This window comes from Gekko japonicus, unplaced genomic scaffold (genome assembly GCF_001447785.1).
Source record: "Gekko japonicus isolate JY-2015 unplaced genomic scaffold, Gekko_japonicus_V1.1 scaffold65, whole genome shotgun sequence".
NCBI lineage: Eukaryota > Metazoa > Chordata > Lepidosauria > Squamata > Gekkonidae > Gekko > Gekko japonicus.
Genome location: NW_015165832.1, coordinates 673,129 through 690,368, shown reverse-complemented (window position 1 = coordinate 690,368; position 17,240 = coordinate 673,129). Strand labels below are relative to the sequence as shown.

General features: G+C 42.0%; 1 protein-coding gene across 1 annotated transcript in view; it reads left to right on the top strand.

Annotated features, from left to right (window-relative positions):
- The window catches only part of NAT10 (N-acetyltransferase 10 (GCN5-related)), a 43,049-nt gene extending 26,055 nt beyond the window's left edge, over positions 1–16,994 (top strand). The window contains 15 exon segments of the mRNA XM_015410860.1: positions 293–389; positions 2,109–2,225; positions 4,790–4,891; positions 5,017–5,091; positions 6,237–6,353; positions 6,489–6,622; positions 7,592–7,640; positions 8,260–8,356; positions 8,760–8,870; positions 10,390–10,562; positions 10,818–10,937; positions 11,819–11,917; positions 12,438–12,511; positions 14,222–14,305; positions 15,719–16,994. Of these exon segments, the coding sequence (XP_015266346.1) occupies positions 293–389; positions 2,109–2,225; positions 4,790–4,891; positions 5,017–5,091; positions 6,237–6,353; positions 6,489–6,622; positions 7,592–7,640; positions 8,260–8,356; positions 8,760–8,870; positions 10,390–10,562; positions 10,818–10,937; positions 11,819–11,917; positions 12,438–12,511; positions 14,222–14,305; positions 15,719–15,809 (1,540 nt within the window). The 3' untranslated portion in view covers positions 15,810–16,994.
- The last annotated feature ends 246 nt before the right edge of the window (positions 16,995–17,240 follow it).

Here is a 17,240-nt window from a genome sequence, read left to right as displayed (position 1 = left end):
GTCCTCTGAAGTTTGCTCAATTTCATGTTCGTTGCATCTATGACACTGTCTAACCATCTCATCCTTTGCCGTCCCCATCTTCTTTGACCTTCAATCTTTCCCAGCATCAGGAATAGGTTGCTGGAAATGGAACGGGCTCGTAAGCCAGGATACCTTCTCCCATGGTCTATTAGTGAGTACTGTCAAAAGGCACTCAGCACAGTGCAGTACAGTAGATATAGATCCGATACATTCTAATATGTCCCTGGCTGACCTCTTCCAGTAGTGTTTCCCCTTAACCTGTGGCATTTAGATATTATGTGAACAGAGACACCCTCTTCTGCTATCACAGAGCATCGGAAGCTTTCCTTCAGAGGCTGATGGCTCTGTACGTGGCCTCCCACTACAAGGTTAGTGGTGCTGTTTCTTTTCCTGTGTTGGAATCCTCTGGGGGAATGGCAGTTGGTAACTGTCCAGTAAAAGCTCTGTGAGATCAAATGTTTGGCATAAATTGTGTGTCCCCCCCCCCGCTTTTTGTTTCCTCATTCAATTGTTTGCAGAGCTAGAAAAAAATCCCCACCTATAATGTTAAATCTACTGAGAACAGTGGTCCTTGCTTTTCTTTTTTACTTGATGGATATTCATTGTAGCTGTTATGGGGCTGATAACTGGGACATGCCGTAACTTCTGAAGGAAGGATGTTGCCTAACATGATGTTCAAGTTGCCTTCTGAAGAAAATACGCAATTTGCAGAATGCATTTAGGAAACTTTAGGCAGGAATTTGAGGAGTCCTAGACTAATGGGCCAGGGAACAGTGAAGCACAGGCAGGACAGCCACTTTGAATGTTTTTATGGGCATATATTTTAAATAAATGAGTGGAAGGACAAATCACCAATTGCTCTGTCCCCTTTTGTCGCTTCTGACAGGATGCTGTCAAGAGTTTATTTCTTATAGCCTTCAATATAACAGTCAAAGGACTTAGATTAGTGTGAATCTGCTTAAGATGGCTCTGCCAGTTTAGTTTGGGATTCTGGTTTCAAGGCTTCCTGTACATGTTGAAGAAATAGTTGATTGGAAGGCATTCCATCTAAACATGGGCTGCTGAAAGGTCTAAAGAGGTGAAAAGCAAACCGTGCATTATAGCTCCCCCCCTTTTTAAGGGTTAAATCCTGCCAACTCTGAATGAAGACATTCACAGAACAAATCTTTCTCCCCTTTCCTTTCTTTCACAGCCTCCTAAGCTCCCTGAAAGCCGTTCATAAAGTCTGCTGGGGGGGGGGGGTTACCTTTGGGAGTGGGGGTGGAGGGGGTGGGTGAGCTGCAACATGAAGAGGAAATCAGCAGAAATCACTCCTTCCCATCTTGCTTGAGGTTGTTTGTGAACAAAGCGAGCACTGATGCAAGAAATGAGGGGATGGATTTCTGTCCATTTTTCCTTGTTGCAGCCACCTGGTGCCACATCCCGCTCAGTTCCCAAGGCTTCCCTGGCCTTCTGAAGCAGTTTGTTAGGGCCCAGGAGACCTCAGGGAGAGAGATCCATTCCATGTGCTCCGAGCCAGTGTATATACTGTGTTTATAAGTCTGAATAACTGCTGTATCTTTATTGTAGATAATGGTTATAGGTTTGTTGAGACAATTATTTATGCAAAAACAATTGTTACGATGGGTTAGATCCAACAGTCCATCAGCAGAAGACACTGACAGCCATGGAGTCTCTCCCCCCCCCCCTCCGGTCAGTTCTGACATGGGAAGGCTGATTTCCAGTGTTGCAAGATCCGTGTAGTCTGATAGCCATGTGGGTTGGGGGAGGGCTGAATGGGGGAAAGGGCAACATTGCCCTTCTGGCTCTCACAGCAGCTGAGTCAATGGAGAAAGGGGGGGGGTAATTTTACTTTCTTATTCCTCCTTTATGTTGCCCTGTGACCTGCATAGTTAATAGACTGCATGGATCCACCAGCAAATCAATTTTCTTGGAGTCAGAAGGGACTGCTGGAGGGTGGGGAATATGGGAAGGATCTCTGATCTGTGCACCCATGGACTGCTGGGTACTTGCTTGTCATTTTATAGGCGAACAAATAGGAGTATGTACTAGAGAACTCACTCTGTAGTGTGCTTGTGTCGTTCCAGAATTCTCCCAATGATCTCCAGATGCTTTCAGATGCTCCTGCCCACCGTCTCTTTTGCCTTCTGCCACCAGTTCCACCTACCCAGAATTCTTTGCCAGAAGTCCTTGCTGTTGTTCAGGTAAGAGAGAGAACATTTGTGCATTTAAGTGACTTGTCCTAATTTGGAAAGGAAACAGCAGAAAGACATATGGCAGTGTGCTTTGGTTGTCTGGTTTTGTATATTGATGGCGTTAGCTATAAAACTTGTAGCATAGTAGAAAGCACAAAGCATGCTGCCTTTATTCATATTGTATTTCAGTTAGGATGTACATTAAGTTCCAATCTTTCCAATATCAGTTTAGAAGAAATTGATTTCTTTCATTTTTTTAAATAAATACGTTTTATTGAGTTTTTAGGGCATACAGAAATGGGGAAGGGGAAGGAAACAAAAATAATAAGTCTTCTGTATATAAGTCTTCTCTACTTACTTCACATTACAAAGAGACTGTGAGATTTTAAAAGTTCATAAATGCTTCATCTTATAATATTGAGACGTTCATATCTTTGTATTTCTTTCTTATCCAGTCGTAAAAGGGAGTCTACAGTCCAACAAAAATCTTCTTCCATTTGCCCTTTTAACATCAAAGTCAATTTGTCCATTTCTGCACTTTCCATAGTCTTCACTATTAGATCTTGCTCAGAAGGTATTGTTGGAAGTTTCCAATAGGATTCACATTAAATTCTAGCTGCCGTTACTACAGGAATTATAAAATATGTTTGATTTTTATCAAAGTCATCTGGTACACAATTCAATAAAAAAAATTCTGGTCAAAAAGAATTTAAGTCTGCCAAACTGTCTGTATATAGGTATGTACCATAACCCAAAACTTGCGTAACATATCACACGTCCACCACATATGGTAGAACATACCCACATGTTTTTTGCACTTCCAGCAGCTATTTGGCTTATTTTTTATACATTTTAGCTAATCTATCTGGTGTTAAATACCATCTGTAAAACAACATATACAGATTCTCTTTAAAGCAACCGATTTAGTTATTTTCACATTCACTTTCCACAGTTTACTCCACTGTGCAAGATCAGTATTATAACCTAGATTTTGCATCAATTTAACCATACAGTCTTTAACCATTTCATCTTCCATTTTCATTAAAAATACACTTTCTTAATCAACTTATCATTGGATGTACATAGCAATTTTTCAAATGCACATTGAGATAAAAGCCAGATTTTCTATCTTTAACATATCTAGATTCAATTTGAGCCCTTGCCCACCAATCCAGACCTTGCCTTATTAATTCTAGAAGAAATCGATTTCTTAATGATGAAAAACTGAGGTTTGCTGCAGTTGCAATTCATGTTTTTGTTTAAAATATTTGTATCCTGCCTGCACAATAAGGTTAAAGGTGACTTACAGTAAGTAATTAAAATGCACCGCGGCCAGTTAAACAGGATGAAACCACCAAAAGGCTAAAGATGCGCCCATAGACAGAGTATTCTGAGATAATCCAAATATATTTATTAAATTCGACAAATATTATCAAAGTTTCAACTACTTTAAACAAATGCCTCCAGACACCATCAATTTTTATAGGCCTTTCTTAAACAGGAGGGGAGGGGGAGAGAAAGGGGAGGAGGAGGAGATTGGATTTATACCCTGCCCTTCACTACCCGAAGGAATCTCAGAGCGGTTTACAATCTCCTTTCCCCTTCCCACAACAGACACCCTGTGAGGTAGGTGGGGCTGAGAGAGCTCTTTCGAGAACTGCTCATGAGAGAACAGCTCTGAGACAACTTGTAACTGACCCAAGGTCGCACCAGCAGCTGCATGTGGAGGAGTGGGGAATCAAACCCAGTTCTCCCAGATTAGAGTCTGCACTCCTAAACACTACACCAAACTGGCTGTCAATAGTGTCTCTCTCCTGATAGTGACAGGACTTGGTACATGGTCTTTGGAAGGCCATTCCAGAGTGGCCAATCAAACTAGATGCAAAGAAGGGATAATCAGCAGTGGTTCTTTCTCTGGCAGATCTAAAAGAGTTGATAACCAGGTGAGACCAACCTTCAAGCAAGTGGGCACTGGGTTGTGAGGAGGTTTAAGCCGGTATCTTGAATTGAGCCCAGGGGGGCAGAGAGTCAGCCAGTGCAGCTGTCTCAGTGTGGGTGTAAGGAAGGCCACATCAGCTCAACCCCATGAGGAAATGTGAGGCTGCATTTTATGCCAGCTGGTGCTTTTTAGTTGCCTTCAGGGACAGTGCACACAGAATATGTTACAATAGTTAATCCTAAGGATTACATAGCATGGGTTAGCATGGTCAGATGAGCGGAGTCTAGAGGGGAACATACTTTCCTTACTAGATGCAGCACATGTTTATTTTGAAGGCTCAATGTAATACAGATTTGCAGTCATGTATAACTTTAGTATAATTTGTAACAGAAACAAAATAGCCTGTTCATTAAAAACTGTACAAGCAGCTTTAACATTTTAAATCTTACAAAACGAGGATTTTTCTCTTACGGGAACTCAGTGGAATCTGAACTGGCTGAGGCGTACCATAATAATTACTTCTGATGAGCTGTGTTCGATCAAATGCCTGTAGCCCCTTCAGTGGCTGATTGCAGCACAGCACTCCAGCACCTGGTCTCCACTCTCGGCTTTATTTCCCCTTTGCTGTTGTCAGGTGTGTTTAGAGGGTGAGATCTCTCGTCAGTCCATTATGAACAGCCTGTCCAGAGGGAAGAAAGCATCAGGAGATCTTATTCCATGGACCATTTCAGAGCAGGTAACAAAGCAGCTGCTCAGCTGATTCTTGTTTGGCTCATCTTACATCATGAATGCTCTTCAATTCAGTCAGAATGACACCCCACCCCACCCCACCCCACCCATCTTCCCTTTATCTCTTTATAGTTCCAGGATCCAGATTTTGGTAGCCTCTCTGGTGGGAGAGTTGTTCGCATTGCAGTCCATCCTGATTATCAAGGGGTAATGTATTACAGTTTTCCGTAACTTACCTTGTTGCGAGACTGAGATCAAAATAATTCTGGGAGGTGTGGCTGGTTTGTGCAGAAAATGGTAATATTTTGTAGGACAGCCCAATAGCAACATGTTAAGGCATAAATAAAATGTATTTGTATGCCTTCTTCTTGTCAAAATGTCCCACAAGGTGACTACACAGAATAAAAACACATACATACACAAAAATTCTCACACAGCACTCTTTGATCACAACAGGGTGACCAAGCCATTCTCAAAATCAGGCCAGAAACCAAATTTCTGTGGATTCATCACTGGGGCTCATAAGGGCTAGTGAATAACTTGTGTTGTGCAATTCAGGCTGTTTGCTTGGATCATAGTCAGGTAGTGAAGCAGAGGAAGGACTCCCTTCAAAGAAGAATGCTCACCTTTATGTAAATCAGCTTGGGTTGAAAGCGGAATGTTATGCATGTGTGTGACGGATATCTGGATAGGCAGCTTTGTTAGTCCCAGAAATATTGTGAAGCTATCATAATGTAAAAAATGGTTAACCGAGTTGTGTTTAATTTGTTTAATATTATTTTGTTTGGTTGTATGCTTTAATAGTGAAATTCAATAAAAACATTTTTTTTAAAAAGAATACCCCATGATGGCACTTGTGTACTTGCAGAACTTGAGCCCTTGTTGTGGGGGAAGAGGTGAGAAAACAGGTGGAGACAGAGTTTATAAATTAGGGTGTGTATAAAGAAATATGGGGAAGACAGAAATGTATGCCACACACACTACTAGTCAGTAGGAACACTAGTTAGTGATTGGAAATTTCTGTGGTGCCCTGCTGCAGGTATCAAGCATCTGTCAGGTTCTGTAGAAAAAGTCTTTGGAATGATTATTTAAAAGACATTAATAGCATTCCAAAGGTATTAGCGGAATTGCCCACTTCAGACGTTAAATTACATCCTTAGGTGCCAGTGCAGTTAAGAAGTGGATGCACCTCCTGTAACTTGTTACCAACTGTGCTTATTGCTGCTTCTGTAAAGCAAGAGTGATCCCGCATCTATGCGTGGAGAAGGAATGTTGAACTGTCTTGAATGGTTGTCCTTTCAGAGCTCTTCTCTTTAAATAGTCCTCCTTTTATGCAAAACTTCTTTTACCAGATGGGTTATGGCAGCAGAGCTTTGCGCTTGCTGCAGATGTACTATGAAGGCAAGTTTCCTTGCTTGGAAGAAAAGATTGCCCAAAAGCCAAAAGAAATTGCTACTGTGAGTAGCGAGGTATGAAAACTCTGCTTGACTGGCATTTCTTGATGCATGGTGATATCACATCTCCATAAAAATATTTGGGGGGGGGGGCAGATCTTAAGCAATCCCTGTTCTCCTGCTAAGCTGACTGTTCTCTTATTGCTTTAGGCTGTCAGTTTATTGGAAGAAGCTGTGACGCCCCGGAAGGACTTGCCTCCTCTCCTCCTCAAACTGAGTGAGAGGCAAGCAGAGAATCTCGACTACCTTGGTGTGTCCTATGGCTTGACACCAAGGCTGCTCAAGTAAGAGTTCGCCTGTGTTTGTGCTCTAGTGTGAAAGAGGCAACAGGGCACCAAGGTTTTGCCAATGCTGCTACTATAGCTATGGACCTTGCTGAGAAAAAACCCCAATTAATTCAAAGTGTATCTATAACAATGTCTTATCTTGGGACAATTGCTTGGATTGGCTTTTATGGAATAAATGTATGCTGAGACAATCTGTTCTCCGGTGCACGACCTACTAAAACAAAAGGGAGCGGCACAAGAGCCCGATACTGCATGGATGGAGCGGCTCCCATATATCTGGGGATTATAAACACACCTGTGTCAGAATATTTTCCATTTTCAAATCCAAAGTAGTGGTCCTCTGGAAAAGTTTTGGAAGTATTTACCTGTACTTGATTCTTGTTGGGTCCCCTTTGGAGGAAGGGTCATGGCTCAGTGGCAGAGTATCTGCTTTGTATGCAGAAGGTCCCAGGTTCAGCCCCCAGTATCTCCAGTTAAAAGGAGCCGGTAGTAGGTAATGTGGAAGACCCTCCGCCTGTGACCCTGGACAGCAGCTGCCAGTCAGAGTAGGCAGTGCTAATCCTGATGAACCAATGATCTGATTCCGTATAAGGCAGCTTCACGTGACTCACATGGCCATTGTTTCTTCTTGTTCCTCCTCCTCCCTGCATTAGCCCCATGGTTGCTTTTACTCAGTCAGGAACCACATAGTGACTATGCTGATGCCACAGCACTTTCTAGGCAACCAGACATGGTTCTGGATGGCATCCGTGAGGGCAACTGAGACTGAAGGAGAGCTAAACAAGCCATCTTTGGAAGTGGTGCCAAAAATGTATTGGGGAAAAAAGGCAAGGCAATTTCTAGGGCTGCCACAGATGTTTGCAAAAATGAGTGCATAACTTGAATATATATGGATTATATAACCTTTAAAGTAACTTTGTATGCTTTAAGATACAGTCAGATTTCCTTTGTTTGTTCTTTTACTAGATTTTGGAAACGAGCTGGATTTGTACCAGTTTATCTGAGGCAGACTCCAGTAAGTCGAATTTCCTGGTCCAAAGAAACCCTAATAGACCTACCCTACAGAGTGACAGTCTAAATTAGGATCGCCATCATTACTCAGTTTAACCAGCTGATTAGTTAACATTAATCATATAACTTGATTTGTGGTGGTGCAATTTATTGGGTGGTAGGATTACAAGTATGCTTATTTTGGAGGCTGTTGGGGCTCGGACATGTCTGCAATAACTTGTCTAACAGTGTGGTAACTTTTGTGCACTACATTATAGGTAATTGCACACTGCCTTGCTTTAGTATTACTAAAGTAAGGTTTTTTTAGGTCTTGGTAACATGCATATTATGTATCTTTAACAGACTACTTAACTAAAAAATATCTTAAGCAATTGACAGGTTTACTATAAATGTGTTAGAATCAGAACTGCTGGTTTATTGGGGGTGGAGTTCCTTTCAGTCACTTCAGTAGTGGTTTATAAGTTCTTTGCAGTTATCATTTTACTGTGAAATGCTGGTTAACTGTTTGACATCTACTGATGCTAATCCTCTCCCTGAGAGCAACCTTTTTTTAAAGCAGTTGGTTATTGAAAATACAGTGCCTCATAAAATGTTGCAGCAAAGGACTGTGCCTTGATTTCTAGAATGATCTGACTGGGGAGCATTCCTGAATCATGCTGAAGATGCGGAATGAAGATGAGGAGAATGAGCAGGAGAGCTGGCTGACTGCCTTCTGGAAAGGTGACCGGGTTAAGGACAACATTCTGCATAATGCTGAAGAAGCTGAATGAAGATGAGGAGAATGAGCAGGAGAGCTGGCTGACTGCCTTCTGGAAAGGTGACCGGGTTAAGGACAACATTTGGGGGCTGGTTCAAACTGATTTTGGAACAGGAAATCGTCTCGCACAACATATTTTGCTGCCTGAGTGTCATGTGGGAACTGTTCTTCCAGAAATCTGAGCTTATTGAGCTCTGTGGATCTTTCCATAGTGATGATTTCAGACCAGTAACTGTCCACATGACATCAAGGTAGTAAAGTCATCTTAAGAGTGTCTGTGAAGTGGCTGCGTTGTTTGTGATTAAGTGTTATAAACTATCCTTTAAGGCTTAAGTGGTAACGTTTTATTTTCCACTTGTTTTGCAGATTTTAGGAGGAGGTTTCTGTCTCTCTTGTCATATCAGTTTAGCACTTTCTCTCCTTCATTAGCTTTGAATATTTTACAGAATCGGAACATCAAGCAGCAATCACAACCCCGTAAGTAGTGGGTCTTTGGGCTACTTACAAAGTACTTGAACTGACCACTTTAGTTTTGGAGTGGATGTGGGCTAATAAACTGAAGCCCTGGCAAGATTAAAGTGAGTGAAATGTCTGACCCAGGGTTTAAGGTGTTACTTCTGCATGGGGTTGCACACTCCTTTAAGGAGCAGGTTTGTAGGCTGGTGCTCTTGGAGCCAGGGCCACCACTGGATAAGCAGGTGGAAGTGGTGGCTGGGAGTGCCTTTTTCAGTCTCAATTGGTTTAGCCAGCTGCAGCTTTTCCCAGGCCTGGGTTACAACTAGATTAGATTATTACAATGCACTCTGTGCAGGGCTGCCCTTGAGAAGTGTTTGGAAACTTTAATTGGCACAGAATGCTGCAGCCAGGATGTTGACTGGAGTGGGTCATAGGGATCATATTGCTCCAGTCTTGGCCCATCTACATTGGTTCTGAATATGCTTCTGGTTGCAATTCAGTATGCTGGTTCTGACCTTTAAAACCCTATGTAGTTTGGGACTAACATAGCTGAAGAACTGCCTTCTCTCTCATGAACCTGTGTTACCATTACAATGTTATTCCTGCATTATGCATCATGCTTCAGGTGCCCCTCCCTTCTCAGCAGGTGGCAACCCAGGAGAGGGCCTTCTCAGTCATGGCACCAGAACTCTGGATCTCTCTTTCCCAGGGAGATTTGTCTGGTTTCTTCCATTGCCATCTTCCACCAGCGAGTGAAAACTTTTTTGTTCCATTGGTGTTCCCTTGGTGAACCATCTTTCCTGCCCAATGTTGTATTGTTGTTTTTATGTTTTTCTGTATGCCTTAGATCTGTTTTTAATGATGTGCTTTAATTGTTTTTAAGATGTGAGTTTATTACATATGTTTAATCTGTTAGTTTATCTTGGTGGGCTTTATGAGGGTAGAAAGGTGGAGTATAAATTTTGTAAAATAAGTAAATAAAGCTGAGCCCCGGAAAATGCAGTTGGTGGGTCTTCATAGTATTTCGTAGGGGTGTGTGTTCGGTGTATACCAAGCTGAATAAATACTAAAAAAATACCTCAGAGATCTGTATTCGGCTCCTGAAATAGCCATGCCCAAATAAAATCTGATGAAATTCTCCATTATACACTGTGGGGACAGTCCCCATAGGGTATAATGGAGCCGAATAAATTCGGGCTTCCTGAATATTTAGCTGAATACCAATACAATACCAATACTAGTATTCAGGAATACTGATATTTTTATGCCCGAGGTCATCAAGCTTTTCAGGCCCAGTATCCACATTAACCCTAACCTGCAATAGTAGCCCCACTTAGAATTTTTTCATTTGTATATTCACTTATCTGCTCCCTGTTTTCCCTATTTCTTGCTCTTCCCTCAAGAAGAAATTGTTTCTCCTCTTCTTAACAACAAAAATCCAAAGATTTGGAGGAAGTGGTATGATTTTGAATATCTGGTTCTCTGTAGCAAATATAATCTCTGTTTTTTCCCCACTTTTCAAATAATTCATGTCTCACAGCAATCAGCCGTAGTGAATTAGAAGCTGTTTTTATTCCATATGATCTGAAGAGACTAGAGATGTATTCAAGGAACATGGTCGATTATCATCTAATTATGGACATGATCCCTACTATCTCGAGGATGTACTTTCTCAGCCAGCTTGGAGACATAACCCTTTCTGCTACACAGTCTGTAGGTACCTTATTTTTTATCTATACACCAGTTTTTCCTTGTGATAGCCGTATTAATTTAGCTCCTCTCTCTTGATAATGGCATACTTGCATTCCAGTCTGTGTCCTCCGAGGAGGGTGCCTATATTAGAATTGTTTCAATACATTGTGTGTGTCAGTAAATGGGGTAGCTGAAGAGGCCAGTTCTTCCTGCCCAAATGCAGCATTTTTGTCATATCGAATCAAAGAAAGAACATCTTCTTTTTCTTTTAAACAGGCTCTTCTTCTTGGGATCGGCTTGCAGCACAAATCTGTGGATCAATTGGAGAAAGAGATAGAACTGCCTGGTGGTCAGCTGATGGGTCTCTTTAACAGGATAATCCGCAAAGTTGTTCAGGTAACAGTCATTTTTAGGAGGACTGGTGAAATCTCAAAATTAACCAAGTAGTAGAAAATGGTAGAGTTAAGATCCTGTGCTGAAAGACCCTATCCAATATAGAGCCACCTTCTAATGCAGGGTGTCTGGCTTCAGTGGAAGAGGCATAGTCCACCAGTGAAATGTCTTTTGTAATGAAGGAAGGCTTCATCATTAGAGCTATGGAAATTTTAGGTACAACTTGGAATTTGCTTTGACCATACACTTTATATCAGCAGTGTACTTTGGGGTTTGCCACAGTGGTTTTTAAGACTTGGATAAACTGTTTCTGGAACTCTAATTAGCTAATGTGCATTTAATTTTCCTCTGTGCCTTTGGTGGGGGAATCGGGGGGGGGGGTTGCTCACCCATTTTCCTTCCTGCTGTTTATTTATTTATTTATTTATTTTATACCCCGCCCTCCCCGCACGCAGGCTCAAAATGCTTCACACAAGTCCAAGCTTCTTTCTTACTGTCTAGGAGGTAGTTGGAGGGAACTTGTGCATGACTTTCACCCTTAATTTGAGCCTGAATGGGATAGTGGAAAGCAGGATTCCTGTTCCCCAAGTTGGGTATATAAATTGAGATCCTGGTTTTCTACTGATTAGGGAGCTGCAGTTTGGCTGCAAACTGGTAATTCCCAAGGGACAGTGGTACTACCTATGTCAGATCCTTCAAGTTTCATCTTTATGAAACTTACTTTTAAAGTGTCATCAGTCAAGGTGAAATGTTACAGAATGTCAACTAATGGGAAGGGGAAATGCTGCAGAAGTCTTGTAGCACGTGGCCTGTACGTTATGTAAAGCATTTTACTCGGAAGAGGGAAGTAAGTTCCATCACTCTTTGGTTGTTCTTTTCTCCAGTTATTCAACACTATCCAGGAAAATGCTGTGGAAGAGCAGATGGCAGCAACAAAGGAAGTTGTAATGGAGCCAACCCTGAAATCATTAAATGAAGATTTGGTAATTTTATTCTCTTAAGATTTCAGATATTAGAGCTTCAGGGTGACTGGTATTTTTTTACCCCCCTCAGACCAGAGAAATAGCACTTTAATTCACAGTCCATGGACAGTAAGTCAATCACTGGTGGTCATTCAGGATGAAAATGTCCAGATATTGGGGCAACTGGGAAAGTTGCTGCCATCCTGGCCAGAGAAATCTGGCTGATCATTCTGCATAATAGAATGCTGGTCTTTTCTTCTGTAGAAAATGTATGTTATCAGCCTTCTTGCTATGTGGCATGTAATTTAGTTCATAGTGCTGGGGGTATTTTGGTAGGACAGTCTTCTTTGACATGATCAGGTTTCACTTAAAATAGATAGGTGTATAAAATACATTAACCAGCAAACATCCCCTGGGGTGTTGACACTGAGTGACCAACTTTCTGTTGCCTGGTAGGATTTTGTATGATCTTCATAAGATGGAACTATTCAGTGTATGTTATATGTAAAGTTGTTCTCCCCCCCACCCCCACCCCGTGTAGGAAGAAGCCGCAAAAGAGTTTCAGAAGAAACACAAGCAAGAGATTGGGAAGCTGAAAGACCTCAACCTTTCACAGTAAGCACCCCTTCCACACCTCCATTTTACTAAATAGCTTGTTTCCAGAAGATGGAGCTTGATAGGCCTAAACCACTTTGCCACAGCATCCCTTAAGACCAAGAATGCTTCAGGAAACACAAGTCTTGTTTTGGTATCAGCATTGATTGGCTGCCTGCAAATGGGGAGGCATGAGGTAGTGTGTTGGCAAAGGCAGATTGACATGTTGATATAGGGTTCTAAACAGACTAGGAAGCTAGAGGTTTCATTAAGCCAGCCTGATAGGCTTCACGTAATTCAGGACAGACATTGATTGTTTCCCCAACTTTTGAAAAAAGTTCACATTACACTTGAAATCTCACCACATAAAAAGGTATCTAGCAGGAGACATGTTGTCTTCTGCTGCATTGCCGAGGTAGGTTTGCTGGTGCCAAAGGCCTACATTTCCATTGTTTTCCATGAAGCCATATCAAGAAAGGACAGAAATTAAGGGGTAGTGTTTCATTGGAAAGGGGATGCCAGAGCCCCCCTTTTTTGGGGGGGGGGGATGTTAAACAAGTCTCTCTCCAGACCAATGCTCCCTCTAAGCTGTGGAGTCTTGTGAGCAGAAATTCTACTTTGTGAGCTACTGGCATTAAAGTCGTGAGTGAGCAGTTTGGCTACTGCATAAATTAATTTGCTCTGGAGCCATCCTTCCTGAGCGAAGACAAAAATGTGTGAGCTGGAGGCTAAAAAACTGTGAGCTAGCTCACACTAACTCAGCTTAGAGGGAACACTGCTCCAGACTACTCTGAAGATAGTTTCTGTTGGGTAATTCTGTTGGTCTGTGGTACAAGAGCAAGATTGGCGTTCAGGAGCACCTTAGAGGCCAACAGGGTGGTTGGAGTATAAACCTTAGAGAGTCAGAGCTCCCATCATTAGAAAGAGAACTTTGAGACCCTCAAAAGCTTATTCCCCACAAAGTCTGGTTGGTCATTCAGGTGCTTCTGGACTTGAATCTTGTTTTCCTGACTGCTGTGTGGCTCTTGCTGTGGATCTCCCCCCCCCCCCCCCTTTGTGGTGGTCTTAAATTATTCTTAAGTTCTGGAAGGTCGTTTGTAGCATGTAGACACAGCTTGAATATCAGGAGAGCCAAAATGAAGATCTGTGGCTTTCCTCTCCCATTTCAGAGGCTACTGAAGTTGAATATCCTGTGTGTCTGGGCAGTCTTAATCTGTTACACTTAGTTTGTTTTGGAGAATCTGTCCCTTCACTGATCAGTAATCATTCTGCAAAATATCTCCCGCTCAGTGGTAGAAGAAGAAGAGATTGGATTTATACCCCGCCCTTCACTTGGAGCCTCAGAGCGGTTTACAAACTCCTTTCCCCTCCCTTCCCCACAACAGACACCTTATGAGGTAGGCGGGGCTGAGAGAGCTCTGAGAGAACTGTCCTTGAGGGAACAGCTCTGACAGAACTATGGGTTGCCCAGGGTCATCTAGCAGCTGCAGGTGGAGGAGTGGGGAATCAAACCCGGTTCTCCCAGATTAGAGTTCACACACTTAACCACTACACCAAACTGGTAGCTCCCTTGGTGGAAAAACAAGTATCAATGAGATTATTTTAGCCTGTTGCATACACAACTGCTAGCTTTGATCCCAGCCTTTTGTTTCTGGAAAGCAACATAATTAATCTTTCCTGAACTAATTGATCCGTTTGAAAGGATTTTAAAAATCTCTGCTTCCCATTCAGATATGTCATCAGAGGCGATGATGAAGAATGGAACGAAGTGCTGACCAAAGCAGGACAGAATGCTTCCATTGTCAGTCTGAAAAGGTTAGTGCAGCAGGGAATTCAGGGGTGTGTCCTACCTAGTATATCTAGCATCTCAGCAATAATATCCAGCTGAAGAAGTAAATGGACGGCAGTGAAGAAAGTGAACTGATACATTCCCCGGTGTGTTTCCTTCTCTTCTTTCCTGGTCAGAGAAAGATAGTGAAGTAATTGGGATTATTCTGTAGCACAAGAATTATGTTCCTTGTTGTGCTGTAGAACTCTTTAGCTGTGCCTCTTATTAAATATTATTGAATATTAGCTTATTACTGACTTAGAGAGCCATTTGTCAAATTTCCTCGTAGTAAGATGGGAGGTCTCTGTTCTGTGAGAGTTCACTTGGAAGAATTGGATGTTAACACACTGTCTTGAAATGGTTCCTGTCCTTCAATTTAGGGGGAAGGTATATACCAGCTTGGCTCCCCTATGGGTTCTTGGTAGTGATGGTTGATTCCCGAGAAACTTTTTGCCAGTATTTTGTTTCCATGAAGCCAGCCAGGTGTACCTCTTTGTTGGGTGGAGTAACCTCCATGACACTTCTTGCTGGTTAAATGCAGTGTATGACTGACTTGGGCACTGTAATATTAGATTCTTTAAATATGCCCTGCCATTTGTATGTATGTATTTACTTTATTTATATTCTGATTTTATCACAAAGACTCAGGGGGATCACACAATTAAACAATAATGTAACATTCAATTTAGGGGGAAGGTATATACCAGCTTGGCTCCCCTATGGGTTCTTGGTAGTGATGGTTGATTCCCGAGAAACTTTTTGCCAGTATTTTGTTTCCATGAAGCCAGCCAGGTGTACCTCTTTGTTGGGTGGAGCAACCACCATGACACTTCTTGCTGGTTAAATGCAGCATATGACTGACTTGGTCACTGTAATATTAGATTCTTTAAATATGCCCTGCCATTTTTATGTATGTATTTACTTTATTTATATCCTGATTTTATCACAGAGACTCAGGGGGATCACACGATTAAACAATAATGTAACAGTATAATACATACAAACAATGCATAAAAACTGGATTACCGAAATTGGAGAATGCAAAAAAAAAAAAAAGCTAAATATACACAACAAACAAGCCAATAAAACAGAGGAGGGAGAGCTTGTACCTGAATAAAACTTGGTCTTAAAGGTGCCACTGGACTGTTTTGGGCCAGGGGGAGCTCTGCAACTTACCTGGCAGCTTCTTGCTCTGACTGAGGTCTGCTGGGAGCAGGGGGTGGGACTTGTTGCATGTGCCTTCTCCCTGGGCTCTTTATTGCTGGAGCTCCGCTCCTGTGCGCTCCTGCAGGAAATGACCCCTGGGTTGCAGAATTTTTTTTTAATGCAGAATCTTGGTGCAGAATGTGCCAAGTGGTGGTATATTTACTTCACTTCCTGGGTTTTTATGTTTTCTTCAGTGACAAAAAAAGAAAATCAGAAGGTGTAATAGGACCAAAACAGGAGAAGAGATTTAAGAATAAAGCCCCAAAGCAGAAGTGGAAGAAATGACTCCTAAATCAACACGTGGACCTGAGCTCTTGTTTTGGGGAGGATCCAGCTTCTTTTATAAAGCGAAGGACTGAAAGCTAAGAAGAAGCTGTACCTTGGAGCGAAAAGGCCTGAAGCATTTAAAAAATACTGCAAGCAGCAGCGCTGTTCAGAAGATATTTTTATACTGCTGCCAGCTCAGCATTTGTGCTACATTAAAAGGGATTGTAGAACTGCACACTGGATTATTACCAGGAATCCTAACTTTTTAGGCCTGCAAAACTCTGCTTTGTGAGCCTAAGAGACCTATAAACATCCTTCCCATTTCTTTATGATTGTTGTTCTTACTGGTGATTTTTGGAGGGAAGCCTAGGTTTCCGTGTGTGTGTGTGTGTGTTTATTTTAAATTGAAAGCTGATATTTTTTCTACAACTAGTACAATGGGGTATACAATGTTCAGTAAGATTTTAAATGGTCAGCTTAATGTGCCTGTCCACTGTACTTTACTAGACTTTTTGATTTAGAAAAATGAGGGGGGAAAATCTAGTCTCAGGTTCAATGAAATCTTCTCCTGTTGCATACTGTCATCGCCATACGCTTCGAGAGTTACTTCTGAATATTAGTAGCGGGTTCTGCCTCAGTGCTCTGTGGGTACTATGCAAGACAGAGGATATGGGGAATATAGTTGTGCTCCCAGATCCTTTCTCTGAAATGCATCATTCCTGTTTTTCAGTTTATACCACAGGTTATGTAGTTGGGGTCATGCAGCAGATACGGAAAGAAGTGGTCATGATTGTGTGCTGTAAGCTGCAAGGACAATGAAGTGTATTTGGGCGCAGCATTACACCAAAAACAGCGAATAATACTATAGAAATGCTTTGTTGGTGCTCTTGTTCTCACGCATAGTGTGCTGTAGATATGACTGGATAGTGTGCCTCCAAGGTTGCCAAATCAGAAGACAGAACCTGGAACGGAACTCAGGGTCGTGAAAATATCCAGGTCTCTCTTCTGTGTTTTTCCACCTCCTTCCTTGAACACAAATTTCTGGTCCTCATGGCTGTGAAGACGATTGAGAATATGATAGAGAATACATTAGCAGTGCCTAGTGAAATTCCAACAGCTGGAGGATAATTGAGCAGGAACCTTCATGCTCTGTGACTGCATGGCATGAGGGATGTGAGCTGTATCCCTACCTCATTGTCACAGTTCCCTGGGCATTTATTTTCCCAATATCTGCAGAAAGAATAAAATTTGGTTCTTGGAAACAAAATTCAGAACTGTACAAAATAAAGAGATAAAGTTGGCTTAATCTTCAGGCCAACGGTGTCTACCGGCAGCGTTCTACTATTCTGCGGATCAAGAGGATGTAGTTTCAGCATCCTGAGCGCTGTATTTGTGTTGGCCAGTGCAGCAGAACTGGCACCTTTTTATTGCTCTACACATTTAAAGCAC